Source organism: Agelaius tricolor, unplaced genomic scaffold (genome assembly GCF_023055355.1).
Source record: "Agelaius tricolor isolate 1412-34295 unplaced genomic scaffold, bAgeTri1.0.p SCAF_24, whole genome shotgun sequence".
Lineage (NCBI taxonomy): Eukaryota > Metazoa > Chordata > Aves > Passeriformes > Icteridae > Agelaius > Agelaius tricolor.
The window spans coordinates 13,038,171-13,064,722 of NW_027269284.1; the positions used below are offsets into that span (position 1 = coordinate 13,038,171).

Here is a 26,552-nt window from a genome sequence, read left to right on the forward strand (position 1 = left end):
TTGAAAAAGCAGGATGTGTAACTACAGGTTGTAATTTTGTGGTAGGCAATACTTCTTCTTTCTGAAAACACAACTAGACAAGCCTCTGTCTGTTTTGATGATTACTCCTCAAATTCAATCATGTAATAAATCACAGTTCTTTTAGAAGTTTACAGATAAATTCAATTTTTTCCTAGTAAACCTATTTATTTGCTTTTGTAACTCAAATTCAGTTTTTATACAAACAAAGCCCCAACAATTTATAAATAGATAAATTATGATGTTTTGTCTGTGTTTACACATCCCAGATATGGAAAATGAGTAAGTCTGCCCTAGATTTCCTAACGAAAAATATAATATCAGTTTTAGAAAACTGGCTCATTACAGGCAAGTTCACACAGTACACTATGCTAAAATGTATACTGTGCTACATTTTGCCCTGGAGGGGAAGAAAACAAAACAAACCAGAAAAACTTACAAGGAACAGCTGTTTATATATAATGCAGAACAGGTCCACAATGCAAGAATAAAAATTAGAACAGATTAGTATACATTTGCTATACTGCCATACAGGTACAGGAAAAGAGCAAAAGTGTAAAGCCTAAGTAACAAAACAACTGAGACACTATTTCAGCTATCCTAAAGGCGTATTTGACTTTCACTTCACCATCTACCACATTTTAATTCAGCAGCAGGAGGGGGTCAGCTTTCCTAACATTACACTCCTAAATATGTCAGCAACACATTGGTCAAGGAAAATTCGTTTTTCAACCAAATAAAGCATCACTGTGAAGTGAGGATCACAAGATTTCTCATTACTTGATCAGTAAAAAGCCTAACAGATAAAACTCCTCAATAAAATACCACTAAAATCTACTTTTAGATTTAATTTAGACTCCTCATCATAACACAGTTGCTTTCTATGTTTTTTTCCTCTGGCACCAAATTTTAAAAAATTGTTAAATTTCACATTTTCATTTTTAATGATATTTAGCAAAAAAATCTATTACCAATAAAAGAAAACAAAAACATTAAACAAAGTGAAAAGATAGTTTGGCCTCACCTGATAAAATGTTCCTGGTTTGATTCACTACCAAGTCTGGAGTATCATTAAATGCTGCATAACCCTAAGAAAAACAGGTGAAAAAATTATGCCATGTTTCTCCTTGTCTAATTTTTTGCAGGTTATTTTCCTTTTATTTAAGGATCAAAAGTATACACATACTAAAATGTATATGGTAATACTAGGAAAAATACGGTTTATCACTGCATATTTGAAAAGGTAAAAGCAAAACTCTAAATATATTTCAGATATAGTGTGGTCTCCAGAATATTCCTTAGAGGGAAAAAAAATCTGTATTTAAATACACATGAATCAGTCACAGATCTCAAACTTTTCTGCCTGTCAGATCTTATAGCTCATCTAAAAGCCACAAACACAAACATATGAAGATTCACAAAGTGAAAGGAGTTAGTCTGTACCAGCTTGACACCTCCTGTTTCCAATCTGTGCCTTCCAAACACGAAATCCATATTGCAAGCAATGAAATCCAATTGCCTCTAAAGATATGGCAATGCCTTCTTGAGTGAGAAGGGGAGAGAAGGGTCCACACTTTGGGGACCAAGCTCAGCAGCTCAATTGGGCAGAAAGGAGAAACCACTGCAGTGGATACTTGAAGCCTTACTCCCTGGTAAGCCTGACCATGCAGAAGCAGGAAGGGGTCTCAACCCCTACACACAGCCTTTGGTTTCACAAAGTGCCTTCTAGTCCTAGCACATGTTTCCAGATTCCTAGATTTTTAAACCTCTCAAACTAAGCCATTCTTTCCCTAGGTGAAAAGCATAGGTTTTTTGTGTAAAGTCTTGCAAAATTACTAATAGCCATTATACTTGGTCCATTGCACCAGATGTTAAATATGCACATAAGAATTTGAAATAAATATTTCAAGATAGCTGGAATACAATAAAACAATGGATTTTTTTATTTCTTTAGTTGGAACCAAAAAGTAGAGAGCATTCTACAGGATCCATGTTTCTGTCTTTTCATTTTTTAAGGACTGTTCTTTCAAGCAGACAACTTGAGTAACATTTTAGATTTGTGTTATCCTGGAGATAAAAAGGACTGCATTCAAACTTTCAAGCATTAAATCCTGGCCAAACAATGAGAGATATTCAGCCATGAAGCAGGTTGAGGTGGCAACAAAAGAATTCTGCTTGAGACACCAAGGGGAGTCAAGTGATACACATATCCCAGTTTATTCATTAAGAGTTTAAAAATCTGTCAAGAAACATACCTTTTGAACCAGACTAGAAAGGTCTATTTTAAGGACATCATTGATCTTTGCAAGTTGCAAGCTCACACCTGGCAACTGGGAAGGAAAGACATGTCTGAGTCATATTGAAGTAGCAGTTTTGCTAATTCAGTAAATACTTCAAAGTTAGGAGAGAGGGTAAAGAAACTAAAGTGATCTTCAGGAGAATCTTCCTAAACACTTGTGAAACTTCTGCTGTAGCAAAGCATTTTTGGGAGGGCAGATTATTTCACTGCCCAGAGCACACTTTAACATAGCTGCTTGACACACATTTTATCCTTTTCTACACAGAAGATGAAAAGAGTGACTGGAATTACCTAGAAACACAGAAAAAGGGAAGGTCACTTATCACAAGTGACAGCACACACCAAGCGACTGAATGGCAGACATACTACTGGGCTTATTCAATGTCAGACGTACTACTGGGCTTATTCTCACTTTGAGAGTCTGAAAAATATTATTAAAAGATCTTACCCCACTAAAATTGGCATTGATGTTCAGCTGAGCTAATGAATTCCTGATGATGTTGCAAGTTGAGGCAGCCTGAGCTGCGTTGCACGCAGAGTCATTGAGGGTGTTGCTCAGGTGCATTTTAACATCTGTCAGGTTTGCATGAAGTCTCTCTGTTCCCTCCTGCAAAACCTCTACAGACACACTCACATTTTCTAGTGCTTCCTTTGTTTCTCTGATGGCTGCAAAGATGTGAATTTAAAAAAAAAAAAAACAAAAACTTGTTAGTAAGCAGCCTATAGGTACAGACATGAAGAGAAAGTGTACATGCATAAATGATATCATCATCTTAAAAATACTGATTAAATTACTGCCTCCTTCCCAGAAAAATCCTAGCACAGAAAATTCTAGCACAGAATATGTACTTATTGCATATAAAAATAAACCACTTATGCTTGTCTACAGAGAAAGTAATGTGCTCAGGTTACTTTTATTGGTATTTCATCCACTTCCCACTTTCCTACTGTTTCCCTACCTCTCCTTCCTCAGTGGTATCAGTAAAGAACTTTAACACTTGGTCATTAGAAACTAAAAGCCCATATCAATCAAATTGTATTCTCAGTATTTTCCTTCTAATCCAACTCACAAATCATATGGCTGCAAGATGAAAGGTAAGGAGATCATGTTCCATCAGCCAAGCACTGGTGAGTGTTCCACACTGCCTGGCTTTAGATTCCATCCCAATCACACCAAACAAAAGAAAATGAAAAGAACCCCAAACACTGAGCAGGTGTTCAGTAAACAAAGAACCACACAGACACAACTAAGAATACACAAAGTTACAAAAACAAAGTGCACTTCACACCACGCAAGGTTTTATTGTGGTTTTTACCTTTGATAGCCCTTTCCACTTTGACTTCAAGAAAAATAAGAGAAATAAAGCAAAAAAAGGAGAATGATGACAAGTGAATGAGAAAGAATTCATGGGTTAAAAAAAACCAAAACCAAAGTGACTCAAGCTCATGGATGCCTGCCCTTTGCTCTGTAAGCTGCATCTGATTCATGAAAAAAGAAGCCTTAAATGGAAAAATAATAAAGGAATATTTTCTCTAAAAAGGGAGAGAACTAAGAATGAGCAACACCAAACTCAAAGATATAATGAAGAAATGTTGGCTAACACTCTCATAATAATCTTGGCAGTGTACAGGCTAAAAATCCCTAATCTGCAAATACTTACGGCTATAATAATTATGCAACTCTGAAAGGACAGTTTTCCTAGTTTCCCTGATATTCAACAGAAAGAGACAGCAACTTGCAGCAGGAAATTCAGATTTCACCCCTATTCATTGACTCCCAAAACTAAGTCAACAATAGCACATACATTTTGATTTAGGTTTTAAATATATTTATCCATCTTAAGATGTGTGAAATCCTCTGTTTAAAATAAATATCCAGGCATGTAGAAAAATGGTAAGTTGAGTCATGGTATTGCACAAAGCTATCCCATGCTGTGCCTGTTTTACCATGGCAACAGAATATTATACAACAACATGTACATCTTTACCTCCTGCCATTGTCAGAGCTGCATCAAGTGCAGGACGCACTTCTTTTCCCAGCTGTTCTTGAACTCTGATTCCAAGCACAGGTCCAACATCTGTAGTATGGAGAGATAAAAATAACCAACACATGATACACTAGCTCAATTTAAACTGTCTCTTAAACTAGCTGCTATCAGACTCTTTACTTAACAAACACATGTATTATGTATATACATATATGTATGCTTACATATATATATGTGTGTGTGTACAATTTCATTCATACATACATATACATATGAATATACATAAATTATTGAATTCTTTTTAAGGCCTGACAGTCAGAACTTAAGTGACAGAAGGTAATGCAGAGACACAGTTCTGCTTTAGCTAGCTATAGGTTTATAAATGAAAGAAGTAAATCAAAATATGGTGAAAAATATTCATTAACACTTGACCACATAGGTAAAAACAAACAAGAGTTTCAACAAACTCCACAATATGTATTTCATTGCATTTACTACTTTTTTGGGAACAGGATTTTTTCCACAATTTATCTTCAAGTGGTCCAGCATCTGAACAGCAATTTTGTGGCATAGTCTTTCACTGCACACTAAGTTTTCATATTGCAAGAGAAACTAAGAAGTGGATTCTTTTCCTTTCTCCTGTTCCTCACGTGTCCAGCAACACCAAGGTCACCCCCAAGCCAGCCCTGCTGAAATCCCTTAAGCTCATTAAGCCCCTGTACCCTCATGCAGAACATCCAGCACAGACACCACAGCCCCAGCTCCCCCCACCTCCAAACCCTCCAGTCTCCCTGCCCACAAACAAATGAACCTTGGTTCAGCAAAGCAGCAGAGGAACACTGAGCAGAGCTGGCTGAAACATTCTGATGTGACACATCCTTTAGGTAATCACTAGGTCCTCTCCATTATCAGATCACAGTAAAGTGATTTTTCAGTTGTTTTCCTTTTGATGAGTTGGGAATACTGCCTGCTACAGAAGCATCCCTTACTGTCAGCACCATCATGTTTGGCTTGAGTTGAGAACTTCTACCAAGTATTAAACACTTTTCCACATTTCCTTAAGGTAGGCAAACTGAACTCAGCTACAGTTCTCTAGAGATTCCTAATACTGTTGATTCCCTTAGGAAAAAACCCTTCTGTACCCAGGTGTCACACACTTAATTCTGATATTTCAAGAAAATAAAAGCTATCTTTATTTTATGATTCTCTCATCACAGACCCATTAGGATCTGTTAACTAACATTATAAATTTGCCTTGAGAACAAATAAACATTTAATTTGAAATTTCAGTTTGGAGTGGCTGGGAAGCCTCAAGCTAATACTTGAAATACAAACATCAATTTTTTATTATAACTGTTGTTATTATTATCATAGACTTAAAGATTACATCTATTTTTTAGACCAGAGTGCTCCTGCTGAGAATTAAGTAGGAAGACTACTTACCTACTGCTACTACTACTTTCACAGGCATATTCCATGTGCAATAAAGCCTCACATAGACAAGACACATTAACCTCAGGGTATGCCAAGTTGGCTGAATTGAAAACTACTTTTAATATACATTTTAAACCTACACAAAAGCAGAGATTCTGGACATGAGAATCAATTTATTATAAGTGGCACAATGCCACAGCTGCACAGTTTGCTCCCAGCAATAATCCCTTGATCCAAAAATGAAACCTGTATGCATTTATAAACACCTGGCACACAATGCACCTTGAATCATTGTGTGTACTGATTATGGTCAGCTCTTTCTATTAGGAATTTTGGACAGTGAATCTTAAATTACAAAAAAAAACCCAGTCAGTTTTCTGGTTGTTTTTGTTTACTGAGAGCTTGAAATATGATGCCTCATATTGTAACTGTGCTGAAGGGGAAAGTGCAGCAGTTCTAATTCAAATTTTATCTCCTGCTCTTCAACTGCTTGTTCTGAAATGGCAAATACATTAAGCAGCTTTAGAAAGAAGATAAGCTTATAACTCAACTCCTAGCTGAAGAGAGGACAAAGGTAGAACAAGAAAACTAAACAGAGATCTGTCTCCCTGGAAGTATCACAACTGCTAGTCGCTCTGTTCCTTGATATTTGGCTCAAATTTTAAGACGTGAGGACAAACATTCCAAAATATTACAAACTGAAAAGGAAAATAAAATATTAGCCTGACTTACTGGATAATAATTTAATAAAGTACTTTTATTTTGGGAAATACTATGCATTATACAGCTCTGAAACATTTTGTGAAACATCCTGTAAAAAGGATTTTAGTCTCATTTACCACTGAGAACAGAACTTCTATTTGAAAACCATATTCTGATAAATGAAATTTCACTTTGCACTATGAGCTAATTACATTATCTTATTGAAGCTTTTAAATATATATTGCTAATCCCCTTTAAATAAAATTACTTACTATTTAGGTCAGACAATGCTTTATCCTTAGTTGTGTTGTACTGGTTCACCAAGTAGTCAATTTGCTGAGAAGAAAACGATTTAAAAAACTATTAAAAGAACTGAAAAAAATAACTCTTTTGAATGTGTCAAATAATCATTCTGAAACAATCAAAATATGTGTGCAAATCACTGGCCTTCTACTGTTTTCAACTAACCAAGTATTTTATTTGCTTAACAGAACAGCACAAAAAGACAGTGTTTGATTGGGATATCTGCTTAATTGGAACAGCCCTGTGGTCAATGATTCAGCTCAAAAATATTAACTAGCAGGCACTGTGGCCTTAGGGAGGCTTCAAGTCAGTCAGGCCAATAAGGTTTTCCATGTCTTCAACTCTGTTACTTGATTTTCTCTGGCACGAGTTCCTCCTTCATGGAAAGGCATGGCATTGATGTGGTGGCAATTTTGAAACAATGCACCAAGCCAACAGATTTGTATTTGGGCAGCCCCTCAGAGCTTCTCTTGTGGAAAGGAGTCAGCTGCTCTATCTTAACACAAGCAGTTTTCCTTACCCCCAGGTGGATTTGGCCCAGTCTCAACTTGAGCTCTACCAAAACACCATAACAATGTAGACCAGCAACTCAGTTACCACCAAATCCTGGGTTTGGAGAAAAGGCTAATAAAGAACCATCCCAAGTGGAAAAATTACACTAACTTTGAAAAGAAATTATTGATATCTGCATGCCTAAAATAATGAATTCTACCCCAATCAAGCTAAAATGGTGTAATGGTTAAAACACTTGAGAAATGGATTTCCAATTTTAAGCATGATTCAAATGTGTACAAAAGTATATCTGGCTTGCAGTCTCAAACTTTCTGTGAAATGAAAAAAGGAAAAAATCCACCCTTGAAACAACCTATTGATTAGTGAGTCTAATTAAATGACAAAGTATGGAGTGGATCTCCCTCTTCTAACACAGGAGAAAAAAAAAATTGAGTTTCTTACTGAGAAGGCCTGTAGGCATATTTTTGCTTATTTATTATTTTGGTCTACCTAGGTTAACCAAAGGACTAAAATTTAGCAGGGATACAGGTTTCAAAGGTTTTGCATTGTCTCCAGCAATGTCCCAGACAAAAGGTGATTCTGTATGACTAATAGTGTTATTGCTCAATACTCATAGTCTGCAAATCTCCTGTGACATGAACTCTTAACACAGGACTTCTTTTACAAATCCTCTTATATCCTGTACACACCTCATACTGATGAGTCAAGGACATCAGTTCAAATTTCTGAGCTTTACAGACAATTAGTTGGATACTAGAACTTTTTTCAACAAACTGTAGCTCTTCTCCTTTCCTCAAGAAGTTCTTACAAATGTGTGTGTATACATGATACTCATGCACCTCATCTGCCAAAATGACTCATGAGATACAGCTGACGACTGCATTAATACCAAGTCTAAAAAAGGAAAGGTAATAATACCACACTGAAACTAAAAAACTACCGAGATTTTGCCTAACCTCTGGCAGAAGTGTTCAAGTCCTGACACTTTTAAATTTAATTATAAAGTGTTTTTATTAACATTTTAGCTAGTGCGTATTTTTCCCTCTATTCAAGTAGTTACTTCTACCTAACAGATTTTCTCCTCTGAAGTTCCTGATTGCCAGAACACTGTCAAGGGGACTCTGGTGGTTTCTGATGTGACTGTATTGATCCTTCTGTGCCCAGCATCAGCTCCAGACTGACCAAAAGCACTCTGTTTCAAGAGGGATTATTGGCATGACCTCCACTTCTTCCCATATACCTCTGCACCCATCTGTCACAACACCACACACAGAAAAGTCTGGGGAACAACTCCAGATAGGAAAACATTTGAGGCCCCTCCCAAGGCCTCTCCTGTTCTCACACAGCCCTGGTGAGCAGAAAAGCACTCCAGAATTACTGTGACTGGGATGCTACCACACTTGTGGATTCCACATAACTGCATGAATTCCACCTATTTCTAATTTATCAGTCACATGGAAGTAAAACAGATTAATAAAATTGAATTCAAATAATTAAAATTAATGAAAGCCAAGGTAATATAAATGTCAGACTTTTTTGCCCCCTATAAATTCACTAAGAACTGAAATTGCACATTGTCTACAAGTCTTCCTAACTAGCTTTTTCTTTTTTTTCCAACACAAAACAAGATATGCAGAGGACTGCTTATGGAACTCTAAGGAAAATTTGAAAGAAAATAATCTTTCCTCTTAAGTATGGTACAGTGTGACTTTAGTTTACAGAAAAACAAAATATTCCTGGAAAAGAAGCTATTGTGGCTCTGTCCCAAAGCCCATAGAACTATGCCCAAAATACAAGGAAACAAGAAAGAGCAACAAGGAATCCAAGTTTCATGTCATACTTTTTTTTTTTTTAATGCTTTCCTTTTAAAATCTTTTTTTCCAAATTATTTATCTTCTGCATGTGATCTACACGAGTTCAGTAGGAGGAAAAGGGCCTACAAGCATCACAGCAGCTAACTCCCAAAGTGCAGCTCAGAAGTTGTTCAAGCAATGCTGATCCATCAGGGTAACTCCTAAGCCCTTACTGCTATGTGAAAACATCTTACCTTGCACCATTTATTCTACTTAGTGAGTGGATATACAAAAAAAAATAGAAAATACTGCAGATATACAGAAAGAAAGAATGAATGATTTTCTGCAGTATTTCTTATTTACACCTCTTCCCTCCCACCATCATTCCCCATAAAGAAAAAGTTCTTTACCGCTGGAGTGTCGTTAAGGAAAATTTTCAGATCTTTAAAATTACTGTTAACCAGTTTCTTTGCTCCTCGGACTTGGTTAGTTAAATGCTGGTTGGCAGCATATGCACAGAGCACTCCAACACTACAAAAAATATAGATAACAGATATTTGTTAGTGTAAGTGCATATTCTAACATAAGACAGAATCAAAAAATTATAGCCAAAAAAAGTCAGTATTATCAAAAGAAAGGTCTCCATAAATTACTACAGGTTCTCACATACACCAGGAAGCAGACTGTAAGACTGAGCCAAAAGGGCCAATATTATAGTACTAATTCAAAAAAAAGAAAGGAAAAGCAATGTTACCCCAAACTCTTCTGAAGTTATTAATGTACAACTACTACTGCATTTGCATGGGTACTGTCAGAAAATGTGTATATAGCCTAAGTAAGTTGTATGAGGCTTAGAAACATTAGGGTCTTTTACAAGTAGCATGAACCTTGACACAGCTATAAACAAATGTTTGCCAGTTAACTGTGAAAAGCAGTATTTTTCATTTGATAACTTCAGCAAGGTTTATTCATAATAACACAATGTATTTACATAATTGCATGGATCATTCAAAAGCACACAAATAGTCCATATTAATGCTAAAATAATATGCATTTCCTGATACTAAAACAAAAGGTGGAAAGTGAGTTAGACTTCTTGTCAGCACTGCTGATGACTATTTTCTATTTGATCACTCTTCATTGTAAAGTTCTCATTATGGCATGGCACATCTGCACAAACAGTAAGTTAAAAGGCAATTAAAGGTTCCATGAGAGACTTTAAGGATCTCTTATCATACATGAACCTTAGTTTTTTGTTTAGCTTAGGTGTAAAACAGACTTAAAGAGAAGGATGACTTTTAGACATCTCATATTCACAGCTAGCCTTGCAGACAAGTACCAGAAAAGTCAAGAGTAACCACCAGAGTGGTAATAGCTCCAAAACCAGGCTGCCTACAAACTCATCTGATGGGCTAAGCACTAACTCTGAGATTGAACCAGCAGAAGGCTGAGATGCACTCACCACAGGCAGGATATATCCCCAAAGAGGAATATATCAATACTGCCTTGAGGCTGCAGTCAGGTGTGCTACAGGCAATTCCTGGTTGGCACATGCGATAAGTCTCTTGCTTTATATTGCAATTCAACAGAGAGGCAGTACCCCGAAAGGCCATTATGGACACCCCAACACATGGGAGGGGAATTCCTAACACAAATGGTACTGTACTCCTGCTCAACTGTCAAACATCCTAAGCTGGGGTGTCCAGAAGACTTAGACACTAGTATTTTTAAATCAGACTTACAGAAACTAATCCAGGCTCTCTACAGGGAAAAAGATACATGCTAAGTCTAACTCTTGCTCCAAAGAATATGCATTCAAAGGCAGCCATAATACAGCCACATAAATGAAATGATGGAGAGCTAACAGGTACCTAAAATAACATGACCTGTGTATCCTGGCAAGACAGGAGTAAACACCCTGATTTATGATGCTCATCTCCTTCTTCAGTGAATCAATACCAAACCTTCATCTTTATTTTGCTTTTCCTACTTTAGCTTTTCCAAACAATGTTAAGGTTTGTTCTCCTCATAAAACTGGTCATATGTGCAAGAACTTCTACTGTTTTCAACTAACCAAGTATTTTATTTGCTTAACAGAACTGCACATAAAGACAGTGTTTGATTGGGATATCTACTTAATTGGAACAGCTCTGTGGTCAATGATTCAGCTCAAAAATATTAACTAGAAGGCACTGTGGAGTGCCACTTGAAGCCTTAGGGAGGCTTCAAGTCAGTCAGGCCAATAAGGTTTTCCATGTCTTCAACTCTGTTGCTCTTGCTCTGAAAAATACTTTCTGAAGGAAAATTCTAATTTCAATTTCAAAGCAGCTCACAGGGAGAAAGGGAAGGACTATATGCTACAGGTCAGATCTATTAGGATTCCTATGTTTACATTTCTTTCAATATCCAAAAATATTCATTACAGGATGACAGAGACTGACAAAGTGGTTGCTTCTCTACTCAAAATTTCACAGTTATGTCTTCAAACCTGGCTGTTAATTAACCTTCCAGAAGTCACTAAGGAACAAAGGGACACACACATTTATCCTCCTCCTTAACCTACAGCAAATGGCATCGTTTCATTGCCACTATGATCAACACTCAAGCAGACACTATTATCGTCATTCACAAGGACTGAGAACTCAGGATGCCTAAATACCAAAGAACTGAGTAACTTTCAATTGAAACCATTCTATAATTCTATGACAAGCATAGTAAACTGTTTAATTTTGAATACAGGCAATATATTATTTCTTTTCACTCTACTGTGATGGCAATTGCTATCAAAATGTTTTTCGCTTTTCTTTGTCAATGAGAAGACAAACAATCTCAAGCTATCAGGAAAAGCAAACATGTATATTGCTCTGAGGCTCAGAGTTTATGACCACATCCTCATTCTTTAGACAGACAGCATTTTTATCCTTTGGATTCTATGCTCAGAGATCAGAAAGGTCAATTGGAGCTAACAAAACAGTACTTTGTAAGATCTCAGCACAACATCTTTCTCTTCAGCTTCCTAAATAGAAAGAGTGGGAAGAAACAAGATAATGGAGATACTTCAAGCAGCCAAGGTACTCTGACTATACTCTGACTGTAACTAAACAAACACACAACATGAGAGGAAAAATCTATTTATTATGTAACTGAGCCTTCAGTCAACATTCAATAAGCAGCTATGAGGAGAAAGTCATAAAGCAGGAATAAAAAGGACATGCCACTTCTGTGACAGGTTAAGAAAATTCTTTTAACAATTCTTCAGGAGTCCAATATTCCACACTCAAGTTTCTTGCCAGGTTTCACAGATGCATATAAATGTTACTAAACCAGTTGCAGGGGGGAACCCAAGCACAAAATAGAAACCTTGAGCTCATTTACATACTAGAAGAATAGCCCCTTCCTCGCTACCAGATAAATAATTTTTAAAAATTATGGAATAGAGATTTCTGTCTCAACTTTTCCACCAATTCTTTCACATACTATTGATTTCCGGGTTCTGAACAATGTGTATTACCTATCCTACAAAGCCAAGAGGACAAATGTGAAGCCTGATGAGGTACTTGCCAAGATGCCAAATACCATTTCCTTCCTCCAGACTTGACTTTCCTGAACATCCATTACTTCAAAAAAAAAGAGGTTATAACACAAGCTCTCTTGTTGCCTCTCTTGGAGGCACAGAAAACTGACTATGTGTTTTCCTATGCAATAACCAAAACATTTTCTATCACCAGCAAATTTGGTATTGCAATATATGCTTTCTTAAAAATCAAATGTTCTTCCCTTGCCTTTATAATGTGCAAGAATTAATGAAATTCTATTTCTTTCCCAGAGAAAACATGCTTGCCTAAGCTTGCAGATGACTAGTGAGTAAGATATAATAGCAGGTCTCTGTCCCTAAACTTTCAGTTAACATTTGAAGAAAATAATATAATTGTTTACTTAAGTCTGGAATATCAAATCTACTTAGCTATGTATTTGACAGATTATTCCTACATCCTCTGCTCTTTAGCAATAGAATCCTACTTTGTAGGGATACTCTCATGTATAAAGGCAGTGAACTACCAAAACACTGCATGTATTTTTGACTCAATCTATAAAGAAATATTTCAAACAGAAAGTGTATGTACTGAAAATGACACCCTAAAGGCCTATTAAGATAAACAACTGCATATATAATCACAGATTTTCCAACTTCTTTCTTATACCCCTCCTTGAGGAAAGCATACTTCTCACTTAAGCACCACCTGCAGAAAGCAGATCTAGTTGAATCCTTTTTTTAAACTGAAAGAAAAACCCCCAAACTTACACTTCCTGTACACACCACCCCAATAAGCGGAGTCTAAAATCTCATTCCAATTACAGAGCACTACATCAGTGGAAAAGTGAGAAGAAATGTTCCTCATTAGTAAAATCTACTGGCTGAGACATTCTAAAATCCTGCATTAACAGCACATGTATGTCAGTGTGAACTTGCATCCTGACACACATAAAACCCATCCCCACATTACTAGAGTTTTCTAGAGCTGTTGCCTAGATACACAGTTCATTGCAAGCTCCACTATCAGAGTCTTTCCCCTACCAATACTCTTCACTGTGCATTTAACCTGTCTTTCCCAGCCAATGAAAGAAACCAATTTGAAACCATTTTTCCATATCTAGGATAGGGAAAAAAAAAAAAAAAAAAGGGAAAAAATGGCTCAATGAGAGAATCCCAGAATATCTGGCACTGTAAGAGAGAGGGAGAAGATAGAGAACACACACTTAGATGGTAATCCTGAAGAAATCCACCCGCTAGAAACCTTCCCAGGCCTTCTAGCAGCTGTCTATGTGCAGGTTCCACAGGAGTGCCTTTAAAGCAAAGCTCCACTGGCAGAGGTGTGGGTTCAGGGTACTCTGTGGGATGCCAATCTTGGCTTGCCTTGCATCTTCTGAAGCAGCACAGCTCAGGGTAAAGGAGTCTGTAGCATTCCAGTCTCCTGGCAGGGGTTTGGGAGCTCTACTCCCAGAGAAGGCCTCTCGTGCTTCATGAACTTAAATTATACCAAAACAATGACAGGGCTTGCCTTAGTAATTTCATTGCACATCTCAATGTAACCCTGTATTGATAGAGATCATTCAAGTTTTCATTCCTTTGCCTCTGTCTGCAAGTATCCATAAGCATTTTACTCACACAGGACTAAATTCTTCTGGTTGTTGTTATTATTACATTATTATCTGGTTATTATTATTATTATTACATATTCAGCTCTGGCACAGTCCTTGAGAAGCATGATTTTGGGAAGAATTACAGGTAAACCTTCCACCTAGGCTGAAACTGCATAGAAACTTTGGGGAAAAGCAGGTAATAACGTTTCCACAAAAAAATCACCACAAGGATACTTTCTGAGTACAGTACAAGACACCTAGAAACAGTTTTAAGTAAACCTCAGTTTTAAGTGAATTCCTCCAGTATTTTTTGTTGGGGCCATGGCTACCAGTATGAGTGTCCTTTTGTGCTACAGCACAGCAGTAAGCAACCTGACATGGGCTTAAAGGGATACAGGCACAGCATCTCCTTGTCACTGGTTGAAGAAGATCCAGGAAGGGCAGGAGAACCTCTCTTTGTACAGAGCACACTGGAGACGTGAGCCCTCAGTCAGTCTGGGATCAGTAATATTAGCCTTATAAAGTTCTATCTTGCCTTGCACATCACTCACAGCATTAGAGACTTAAGCAGGGAGTCCTCATATGGGATCATCTCTACTCAACCTTCAGAGTGATTTCAGGCAAGACCCCCCACTTAGGGTAAGCATCTGATACATCATGATGTCTCATAAAAAAAAGGGAGGGAAAGGAGACACTAAAGAGGCAATTTCCTTAGTTCTGGAAAGCATATTACTAGGGATCACTGATCTGCCAGTCAAGACCTGGGAAGAATCACTTGCCCTTGCTGGCTGTGCTTAATCCCACAAGGATAGCTGGCAGCAAAGGCACAGGTTAAACAGACCAACAAGGGGGACAATCTTAAGTTTTCTACTAACAGGCAACATTCCCCAGTCATTACAGCCAGAAAGCAGCATGCTGCAACACAGCATTCTGCAACGTGGTGGAAAGACAGCTGGCAAGCTCTGTGACCTACCTCCAGTTTCAACATGTTGAATGGTAATTTAATAACTTACTGTCTTCAAGGCACACTTGAACCATAAAGGACTTTTGTCCTGTCATCATGGCAGGGATGCACGTATCACCCTACACCATTCAGTTTAGGAGTTTTCAAATTCCTGAGGGTCACATTTGTTAGGGATGTTTGGGAGAAAAGAGCATGTTCCCATATCTGATATCAGCCTGTCCCCTGTTTGAGTGTAAGCAAGGTCACCATTTGTCATGACACACAGTAATAGAAAAAAAAAACAATTTAGATTACAGCAAAGTGACAAAGTACATCCCATATGACTGAACAGTCACACTGTATAGATCAAAACACTTTTTTTCTTCTTTAATATAATCACAAAATAAGGATAGTAGGCAGGTGAAAACATGAAGAAGTTAAAGGAAAACAGAAAGCCTGAAGACAAACAATGTATTTTGAAAGTTGGAAGAAATCTTGATTGTAGTTCCTCATCACCCATTACATACCCAGCACAGGAGTACAGTCCTAACACCAACAGTGCAAAAATGTCTCCAAACTCCAGGATTTACAAGGAGTGCATGCATGGTTTAAACAACACAGGACCCAGAAGAAAACCCATTGTTTTGAACTAGTATAAATATCTGGAGTACAGCAACTACTGGAGGAAATCACTTACTTGCTTTTTTCACCACCCCAGCACTCCCAAGAACAAAGCAGTATGTGGTATCTGAGGTTCTCTATGGGATGGGGGCTGAACACAGGGTACAGTCTCCTGTGCTCAAAAGTGTAATGCAACATTCTGCAACTACTGTTTTGAGACTGGCAAAAGTGTCATTTGTCCAATACATACATCATTTTTTGTTTGTTTCACACCTATATTCTGCTCAATTAAGTACCAACAATAGCAACAGTGGCAGCATTTTTCATAATGCAGTTACATTTTCTTTAATAAGCAATAATTTCTGCACCTGTAGGCTAACACAGTAATATGATTTGTCATATGACACTGCAAAATAAGTGCTATACCAAGGTTCATATTGTTCTCTTTATCACACTTGCCTTATTATTAAAGAAGCAACAAAAAGAAATGTTGCAAAACAGCTCCTCTGACAGTCAGCATTTTTCTTCTGTCTTTGATGCATTTCCCCACCACAGTTGTCACAGCAACGACACATACAGAAGCAAAGTCCCACAAGAGGCAGTAACAAAATAAATAGCAATCCCAAGGCTGCGGAGACTATAAAACCGATTTCATAGTAGATGGCCTGTAATTCAGACAAAAATAGTGGTAACAGCAGGTAGGTATCACACAGTAACTGCAATCAACATAGAGCAAAGAATTCAAAATCAAACTACAGACTAAACCATCTACTGAGTTACTGAGGTTATGGAATTGGTGTATTTTGTCAATTATTGACAACTTTTCTAACAAAAAGATACATAATGTTGTAGATACTGATAGCTAATAATTATTTTCTTAGAGTATTAGCTAGGCAAACTACAAGAGTGAGTGCTAAGAGAGAAGTAGGCTCACAAAAAATAAATGTCAATCAGTGCAATGGTTAAAAATGAACACATCTGAATTCCCAGACCACGAATGTACTGTTTATCACATCTGTTTCCAAAAAAGCTCCACAAATGTCAGCAAGGCTAACTAGAGCAACACCTCATCAGGGGAAAAGGAGGCTTCGCTTTTTCTCCATTTCATTCAATTAGAGTAGAAAAATTCATCTAAACCCCAGAGGGAAGTATTTCATTGGATGATTGATTACAATGGCAGGGGTTACTCCAAAGGGCTGAATTTAGTCCTGCTTAGGGACTGGAAAACATGAAGAAGCAGACAGATTTTAAGATCTCTCAGGTAAAGACATTTATTCTGCTGCCAAACAGCAAGGCAGCAGCAGCTAAAAGGATGCTTTCCAAAGCTGCCAGGAGCGAAAGGGAACGATGCAATGCAATACCCTGACTTGCTTTCACACTGCAAGAGCCCCAGGACCAAGAAGCTGGGCCAGGCAGCCCTGGCAGGGCCCTGCACGAGGCAATGTGGCTCCCAGGGGACACACTGTGAGCTGGCCATGCTGCTTCCCTCTGCTCAAAACACAACCCAGCTGAAACCAGGCCAGGGAGGTGAATGTGCACAGAGATAGCACAGTGTGGGCATGCCTCAGGAGTCCTTCTCCCCTGGGAAATGCGTCTTCTCCTTTCCTTTCCCAGTCTAAGGAGAACTAATTCTCACACTAGTACTTTGAGTCCTTTGCTGTTTTACAGATCCACCAGCACAAGGGCAACTTGGCAGCAAAAGGATGAAACTGAGGCTACATAACTGTCCTGTAAAATAAGTTACATTTTCTCACAAGATATCAATCATGCTCTAGTTCCAGCTTTGCTGATGCCCTTCCTCACAATCCCTAATTACCAACTGAGCCAAATACAGCAATTACCACCATAAGCAGAGTTGCAAATTTCTGCCCTAATTAACAATTCTAAGATGAAAACTACTCTTTTAATTATTATTATTAACTGCTTGTTAAAACTTGTGCTTCCTTCTGAAGACTATGAACTGCATGTTTGAAAGAAGAATTTGGCTGGATTTTGCTAAAGAATCACTGTTTTCTATGTAGCTGAATGCTTCAAAAATTAAATGACAGCATGTTATTTTAAGATAGGTTAGATGGAAAAACAGTATTTAAAGTAACATTAAAAATGACTGTGGATGTTTTAACAGCAGTGCAGACAAGGTTAGTTTCTTTTCACAACTGTACATCTACCATAAGACATTACCTGAAGAGTCAGGACAACATTTTCTGGCTGTGGAAGTCAAAACAAATGGAGAATGTGTATAACACACAGGCAGCATGCGCAAAAAACAAATCCCATGAATAATGAATAAATAACCATGACTAGATCATAACAGTTAACAACACAGAAACAATAACAAACAAGCCACTAAAGTAAAATAATTCACAGAAGCACCATTAAATAATTATGGAAAAATATTTACAATAAAATACATAGTAGCTCTTTTCTGGTTTCCTTGGTGAATGAAAGGAATCTAGGATTTGTCCAACAAATACTTTCATCTTAAAACAATGACAGAGCAGTTACTTCCACACTGAGCATCTATTTCATATAATTCCCAATATACCTCACAGATGGCCAGAGATGGCATTATTTTGTGGTTTGGTGATTTCTTCATGAATTCCACCTGTCATAACTGATATGATATTCTTGACTAACTTTTTCTTCTCAGTGCTTATTTTATTTTAGTAGCTCCAGTAGCAGTTTGGGATCTTAACACATTACACACAAAATTCATTCTCACTTTCAATTAACCATGTAGAGGTTCAATTTAAATTATTCAAAAGAATAAAAGAAAAGGCATTCAAGAATGACTGAACTATTTAACAGTGCTTACCTATTTTCTAATCTGTAGAACCAGAAAAACACTGAAAACTAAATATTCAATGACAGAATTTCAGAAAAACTGAATTTCCCTTGTCTCCATAATTATAATATAATAATAAAACATAATTTATATTTTATTTCCCCCTTCATTATATTATAAATATAATAAAATATAATTTAGATTTTATTTTCCCCTTTATCTCTGCCTGCCAAATTCACAGCTGACAGTGCTTTCCCCTTTCTCTTAACTGGAAGAAAAGCAGACAAGCTAGAGATGGCAAGACCCCTCAGCCCAAAGTCTGATGTGTGAGAATCAGAAATGTTCAAGTTTTAGCAATTTTTTAATCAGCATCACACACATCCTTTTGAAACCTCTACTGTACAGTACTACTTAAAATGTTCAAAATCATATTTTGAACATATTACCGTATTTTCTCCTGTATCAATGGGAGGATGACTAGTGCTTCCCCCCCCTTATCAATCTGGTACCAAGTATGATTTTGAACATCTCAAGCATGCAGCTCCCAGCAGAAGCAAAGCAGTGGCAGCAGCAGTGAGCTGGCTCCCCTGAGCAGGCACGGCTCAGCTGCTGGGCTGACCTGGCAGACTGCTGCCCCTGGCAGGGCATGGGGAGTGCTCATGGTTGGAGTCCAACTGGGAACACTAGGACACACAGCACAGAAGAGGGAAGGGTCTCCTGGGTCACTAACACATTCTATAAATAGGTTAAAATAATGATACAAAGGAACAACAGCAGAAATTTAACAGGATAAACAGGGGAAGCAGATTTCCTGTTCCTGCTACTGAAGGGCTGCTCTCAGTTCTTGGTGAGCAAGTCTTCTCACACATCCACTTCAGGCTTCATGCCTCAGTGCTAGCCCTATATTTTGCCCAAGAAGCAGAACCTTCTTCCTCGTGCTTCCTCTCCATATATATTTCAACAGAGTAAACACATCCCTTATCAACTCTTTTCCTAAGCTAAGCAAATTCTTCCAGTTTCACTTGAAGGTCCACAAGTTTCCCAGATCACCCTAACGGACACTTCCTGAACTCATCCTAGTCTGAATCCATTCTTCCTGAATTTGAGTGATCAGAACCACAGGCAAACAGTTCTAACTACTTATTCACATTCTTCAGCAACATTCACACTTCCCTGTCTCCATTGGAAATTCTTCCAGGGGCATATCTACAGCCATGCTGGCTGCTTCACAGCTGATTCGCACTGATGCTTCTGTCTTTTGAAGCACACTCTTACTTGTTCTGATATATTTTCATTTTCCAAATCTGTTTCAAGGTTTTGCACTGTATTCAGATCAGAATTTGTACAGATGAATGTCCTGTATCTGTTCTGCTTCTTAAGCACTCCTGTATTTTAACTGCCACACTTTAATCACATCACCTACACAGGACTAGTCTCAGGTTTCTCATGACTTACGTACTGGCTACTAAATACTCTGCTTGTGGTCAGGGATACCACCTACAGTCTAAAGGTCTTGTCCTGAGACTCTCCCCTCCAAGCCTTTCCTTGGGGATGCAGGGACAATCTGTGCTGCACCAGTCTCTAGAGTCCCACCAAGCAAGCAGGTGGGATCAGAAAGAGTCACTTGATGCAGCACAACAACAAAACCCACACACCAGGATGTCATGCAGAGCTTTTCAAGCTACTCGAGAAACAGGCTTGCTGCTGGGAAGACACAGAAGCACCAGTAAGGCCATCCTGGTCACAGCAACAGCTCAGTGTCTGTGTGCAAACACCACACCCACCCTCCTGACAGGCACACCTGCAGCAAGTCACGTATATGAAGTAACTTGGCCATTGCCTGGGCACAGTTCAATTTCTACTGCAGAAACTCAACTCCTGATTCAGAAGTGGAACACTGCTCCAGAACAGCCCAAAACTTAGATGCACATTCCATTCCATCTTCTCGCTAATATATAAATAGTATATTTATAATACAAATTCAGCTTTTTGAAAACAATAGGTGAAGCTTACATGAGAGCTAAGCAGTAATGGTTTTCCCTAGGGTTTTTGAAATAAAACCTGATTTTTCAATACAAAGAGCCATCAATCTTTGTGCAACAATCCCATTACAGCTGGAATTTTTAAGCCATCTTTAACTACGAGTAGTCTCTTTACAGTGGCTTGTGGAATTTTCTTTATGACTGGTCTCACATTTTTCAGGAAAACATCATACTTATTATTACAAAACATCCATATTTGTATTCTGTTAATATACTTTTAAAATACTAACTCCTGGTTTAGAAAAAAAACCTGAATTTCAAAGTCATAATTTTTATTATTTTATGCAGATACACACAGACAATTTACCTTTTGATAATCGCCCTGTGTATTTCCAAACTGCTGCTGTGCTAGTTTTCTGATGAGATCTGAAAATAAGCAAGAATATTCCACAGTTTTAAACAACATTTTATAAAAGCGGAGGAAAGAGAATAATATGAATTCTACTGTTAGGTTGGCAAGATGAAATTAGGAACAGCAATCAACAGCATAGGCAAGCATGTAAGTATTCTCATAAATCTGTATAGTAACAACATTTCTAATCAACTGAGTGTTTTATGAGCTCACAGGAATATAGCCAGGTTCTCTATCTATTAATCAGTTGCTACTAAAATACAGTGAAGGTTTGTCTGAGGTCTTTCTCTATACCATAAAATCATTAAAAGTTTATCACATATGTAGCAATTACCGGGACAATGTTTTGGGCATCAGTTTTGCTTCATGTTTATGCCAAGTACATACATGCATAAATATACATACACATATGATATACACAGCATTGGATACATAATGTGCAAAACAAGCATGCTAATGATGACTTCTTGACTGAAGGGTACAAAGAAGATCATTGTCTTGCCAATGTTAGCCCAATCCTTTTTCCACTTTTCATTTCTGTATTTTCTTCTTTGATCTCTGGATCTCTGGTATGTAACACCACCAAAACAAATGAGAAAGCCTAACATGTGACTATTTGCTGTGCATCGATCCAACACTCACTCTAACTTACTCACAATATACAAAATTACAGCAATCACAGAAAAGGCAGGAATTTAACACAACTAGTGCCACCTTCAGTAAACCCTGGCAGCTGCAACAAACAGATCCCCTTTTTGGGACATCACCAGCCTACTGTTATCAAGGTTTTGACAACCCTATGGAAAGTAAGTTGGGAACTGTGGCTCCCAGCCACTTCTGTGACCCCCTGCACTCGAAGGAGAGGGGCAGCACCAGCTCTGCAGACCCTGTGCCTCACAGAAGCACCAGTGGCCCTGGGCGTGCTCCATGCTACGCAGTGTAAAAGCAATAGTGTTTGCATGCTCAGGAGAAATAAACTGACCAAACTTCTGGTCTCTGATGAGGAGGAAGCACGTCAGGAAGGCAAACACTACACCTCAAACAGCTCAAGGAAGAACTCTACACCCTATGCTCATACAGAGCTGGACTTCATCCTACTGTTCCCTTGTTTTTAGTGTCCCCATTATTTATACTTAATAAACAACCTCCAGTTGGAGGATAAAAACCTCCAGAAAGTTACCTAACCTGGGGATCCATAAAGGACCTGAAGGTGTAAAACTGACTGTTCACCTCCCAAAAATACAAGGCCTCTCAGACTTTACTGTAGCACTCAAAGTATGTTCAGGGAACTCAAAGGGGCTGTGATCTCACTCCTCTCTCACCCCACCCATGGCTCAGGAAAACAAATCCCTAAGCAAGCAGTGTCCATAGCTCTCCCTCCTCAACACCCCACAGTGGGAACATGGACTCAACTGAGGGAAGAGATCCTGAAGACTTCCTCACAGAAAACTGTCCAAGGAAAGAGAACACACAACAGCAAAGCACCAACTCCTGCTTTAAGGCAGGTAGTCCCAGCCCCACTGCCAACTAAAAATGAACAATCTGTTAATGCATCAGTGAAGTACCAAGCCACAAATCACCCCTTGCACAGGGAGTAGATTCCAAAACACTCAGAGAGTGCTGGTGGCAAGGACTCTATTCTGAGGCAACCTCAGTTTGGAAAGACCACAGATAAAGTACAAGATAAGGCTGAATCCCACAGTAAGAGAAATGGAAATCAAACATACATGGAATAAGCACCTGGGAAGCACAAAAGACTTATGACCCCTGCAATTCCTTTCACAATGCATCTTGGGAGTCATGAGACTGCTGAAAGAAAAGGCACACACACAACTGATCACTGCTGCAACTCTGAAACATCTCTCCCACTGGGACCAGCAGAGTCCTCCCTGCATGGAGACCATCCCAGGCAGCATCTGTGCTTCTCTGAAAGTTTCAGTAACAGGAGATACAAATCTAAGTGAGGCAAAACTTCACAAACCCCAAAGATGTAATTCACACTGGTTGTTAGACAATTTTTTCTTCTTCAGCAGAGGTAACGTTTCTTTCTTCCTGCTGATTTCTATGCCACATAAATAAATTTAAGAAATATGGCTGCATGAAATAATAAATGCAATAAATTTTTTTTTGCAGCTAGATGGCTTTCAGCAAACAGGAAAAGGGGTAAAACAACTCTCTTTTTAACATATTGATTCAACTATTTAGCATTGTAGAAAACCACTAATGAGAAACTGACCGGCTTAAATTAGAATGTGATAGGAAGGAATAAAAAAGGAAAAGGTTTTGTGATCCTCTGTGCATGAAGCAGCACAGACTGTGTGGTGATCAGATGCAGGAGCCAAGTGCCCAAGATTCTGTGGCATCACTCTCCTTTAGGCTACTCTGAAGGCAACCTGAAGACTCCCCAGCAACCTGCTCTCATTTCCAGGCTACCCCTAACTTTGAGATTCATCTTGGTTTGTAAAACAGTTGAACTTGATTATGTCTGAAGGTCCCCTCCAGTGTGAAATATTCCAAAGTTATCCTGCAATCATAATGACTTTCCATTATAAATTATTTAGTGCAGTAGTGAAAATACTGCCAGGAAGCATGAAAGAAAGCAAGATTTTATTATTGACAAAAATGTCCTTCAATACATTTCCTACTATTGAGAATTGGTACAAGAAAATCTTAAAAATACTAGCTTTTCCTGTTAAATAAAAATTGAAGGCATTTACCCATTCTCCTAGTTGAATGTCTGTCCCCATAGTAAGTTAAACATTAAAAAAACCCAAACCCTCAAACATGTTACATGAAGTTTTACATACTTGTATAAACACAGAGCCACACTCACACAGATTTATGGACCTTTGCTGGCACACATTATGCACATGGAAGTAACTACTCAAGAGAAACAGAATAGCTGAGAACAGAAGGGACCCCTCAAGATCATCCAGTCCAGCCTCCCAGCTCAGGCCAGAGTGACCCCCCACAGGTTACCCAGGGCCATGTCCAGTCAGGTTTGCAGTATCTCCACATAGAAGAGAAAATACTTAAAAAACTCCAACCAAAACAACCCAAAACTTGCGCTCATTTCTTGTGATATGCTTAAATTGCTCAGAGTGTTCCTGATTCACGGTTTTATTTATACTGTTTCTGTATTTTATAGCCTGTGAGCAAAAAAAAATGACAGAAGTCAACCTGAATACACTATAACAAACTCATGCAGAAAATAGCACTTCATACCTTTTTTTGAAATTTAGAGATTCTAAAGCTTATTCATCAGAAAGTAAAACATCTTTAGGTTAATAAACAAGAAAGCCTGAAAATTGGTACAAAAGGTTCCCATATGGTTTGAATAAATTTAATAGTAAGAACAGTACAGGTTTCATGCACAACTCAAGGGCTGCTACATAGACTATTTTTCCCCTTAATTTTACAGAATGTGAGACTGCTCTGCTGAATAAAGATTCATTACTTTGATTACTTTGCAATGATTTTTCAGAAGTAACATGATGCTCCAGGGTGTTTTTCTAACCAGGCAGCACACAGTGATCGACCAGTCTTTACCATGAATTTATTATGTCAATAGCTTTCAATATCAACATGGTTAGACATATTCCCATTTGATTAATTTCAAATGAAAAGTGGAAGTTATATTCCCATAAAAATATTTTTGGCTAGAACTGAATGTGAGATTACCTGCAGCTACTCACATAGCTGTAGGCACAAACAGGCCTTGGTGAATTCACAGCACCAAAATCCTCCCTGCTCAGATGATTTTAAAGGTCCCCTACAACCCAAACCATTGTGATTCTGCAGGTTTTACTGCACATTGATGATAATCACAGTTACTACTGCAGAGCTCAAGGGTAAACTGGGGGAACATCCTGTGCCAGGTACTGTGTAAACAGGAGCTACATATGGCTACACTGCTCAATGCAGCACAGTGAAAAGACAGCTCAACTCTCATTTTATTCAGCCTGGGATTTTGGTCTGCTTTTATGAAGCATCTTTCCTCCCTAGCTGGAACATCTCATCTCTAGCATTCAAATAAGCTTTTATTTACAACTGAATTCAGGTAACTCCACACAACTCTCTCTTGTGTTATGGCAGAGTACCATCCTGAGGCCTATTTCTGTTTCAAACAGAAAAGTGTTAGGAAGGTGTGATAACAAGTGGTGTCCTGTATTTCCAAATTAACTGGATTACTCCTGAAATCTTGGCTTGACTAGCTGTCCACATTGTTTCACAGGACCAGTAATCCACAGCTCTAGCACAAAACACATTTTATCATTGGGGTTAAAGAGATTTACCTTGTGAGGCTCATTTACACAGCTAATTACATTATTGCTTTGCTGAATCCTTCCTGCTCTCATCACACATGCAAAATGCCATCTGCCCCAGTAAATCTAACTAGCCAGATGAACTCTTAATTTACCAATGCAATTTGTGAAGAAATATTAAGTACCTCTGAGGATCTCCAGTTAAGAAAACATAATCACTAACTCCTGCATTGCAGGAGTACTGTGTCTATAGACCAAGTATCTCATTACTCTCACAGGAAAATGAGGTTATCACTAAGTGTGCTTCTGAGAACTGCTCTACAGAAAGGGATAGCAAAAATAATAGAGATTTAAAAATAATCTGTCTGGCAATTAAGTACCAACAGAAGTTAATTACAAATTCTTCTGCCAAGGAAGCTTTTCATATCTAGGTGACAGGAAAATAGCTGGGGTAAAACCTTTGGGAATGCTATGCTTTCACTTCACTCAAAAAATTCCACTGAGCCAGTTCAGCTGTAGTGCAACTCCAACATTAATCAAATTATGCCAGAAATCAATGTCTTTTTATGCATAAATATAACATATTAGGAATTATACATAATATAATATATTAGGTTTCTATTCTGAAAGGTCCTCAAACAAGCCAATAAGAACCATGACTGCAGCATTCATATTGTACTAAAATAAGATTTTTTCCAAACAACAGGGGAGAATTACGTAGATAATACAAATGATCAATTAGTAACTACTTTATTCATATCTCATTCTCTTTCATAAAACAATATTTCAGTCCATTCCTGTCTATCTATAGATAGAGTCAATGGACTCCATATACATTGAACAGTTCAGAACCTCTCTGAATATAGGTCAATTAGCCTGACATTAATGAATTAAAATGACTTCAAACTTGGGTTTTTTTTCCTAATTATGAGTCACACTAATGAGTATCTCCTGCAAAGCCAATAAAACCAGGAAAGCCTTTCAGACTTATCAGAGACAAAAACCTTCTAGGTATCTTAAAGCAAGTTTTACAGCAAGTTCAGTTTACTGACATTTTAAAATACTTGCTTTGACTCTACCATGGTCAGATTTGGCTCCCACTGAAGAGATATTCTTTTTAGGGTAACCCAAGGTTACCTTTGGTCCCCTTTACTGTCCCTGCCTCCATGAGGGCTCTGCTCACTCCTGCTGGCCCTAATCCCACAGCATCGCTTCCCTCAGGTTCCACTGCAGAGCAAGGTGAGAGCTCAGCCCTGCTGATGGCTGTGCAGAATCCATCATGCATGGCTGTTGACTGCACAGAGGGAGGTGCTGACACACTCACTCTGCTCACCCCACGTGCTCTGTCCTCT

At 38.2% G+C, this 26,552-nt stretch overlaps 1 protein-coding gene across 13 annotated transcripts in view; it reads right to left on the reverse strand.

Annotated features, from left to right (window-relative positions):
- The window catches only part of PROM1 (prominin 1), a 62,882-nt gene that overhangs the window by 18,720 nt on the left and 17,610 nt on the right, over positions 1–26,552 (reverse strand). For 6 of the 13 annotated variants that reach the window (XR_011682320.1, XR_011682318.1, XR_011682314.1 and 3 more), the window contains exons 3-11: positions 20,891–20,949; positions 17,938–17,964; positions 16,216–16,421; positions 9,461–9,581; positions 6,714–6,777; positions 4,306–4,395; positions 2,766–2,983; positions 2,274–2,348; positions 1,032–1,106 (exon numbers count right to left, since the gene is read on the reverse strand). Coding sequence is in view for 3 of the 13 variants with exons in the window: in XM_071447490.1 (XP_071303591.1) it covers positions 1,032–1,106; positions 2,274–2,348; positions 2,766–2,983; positions 4,306–4,395; positions 6,714–6,777; positions 9,461–9,581; positions 16,216–16,421; positions 17,938–17,964; positions 20,891–20,949 (935 nt within the window). In the remaining 10 variants the exon portion in view is untranslated. The remainder of the gene's footprint in view (positions 1–1,031; positions 1,107–2,273; positions 2,349–2,765; positions 2,984–4,305; positions 4,396–6,713; positions 6,778–9,460; positions 9,582–16,215; positions 16,422–17,937; positions 17,965–20,890; positions 20,950–26,552) is intronic. The other 7 variants (XR_011682322.1, XR_011682319.1, XR_011682317.1 and 4 more) reach the window with 3 other exon arrangements.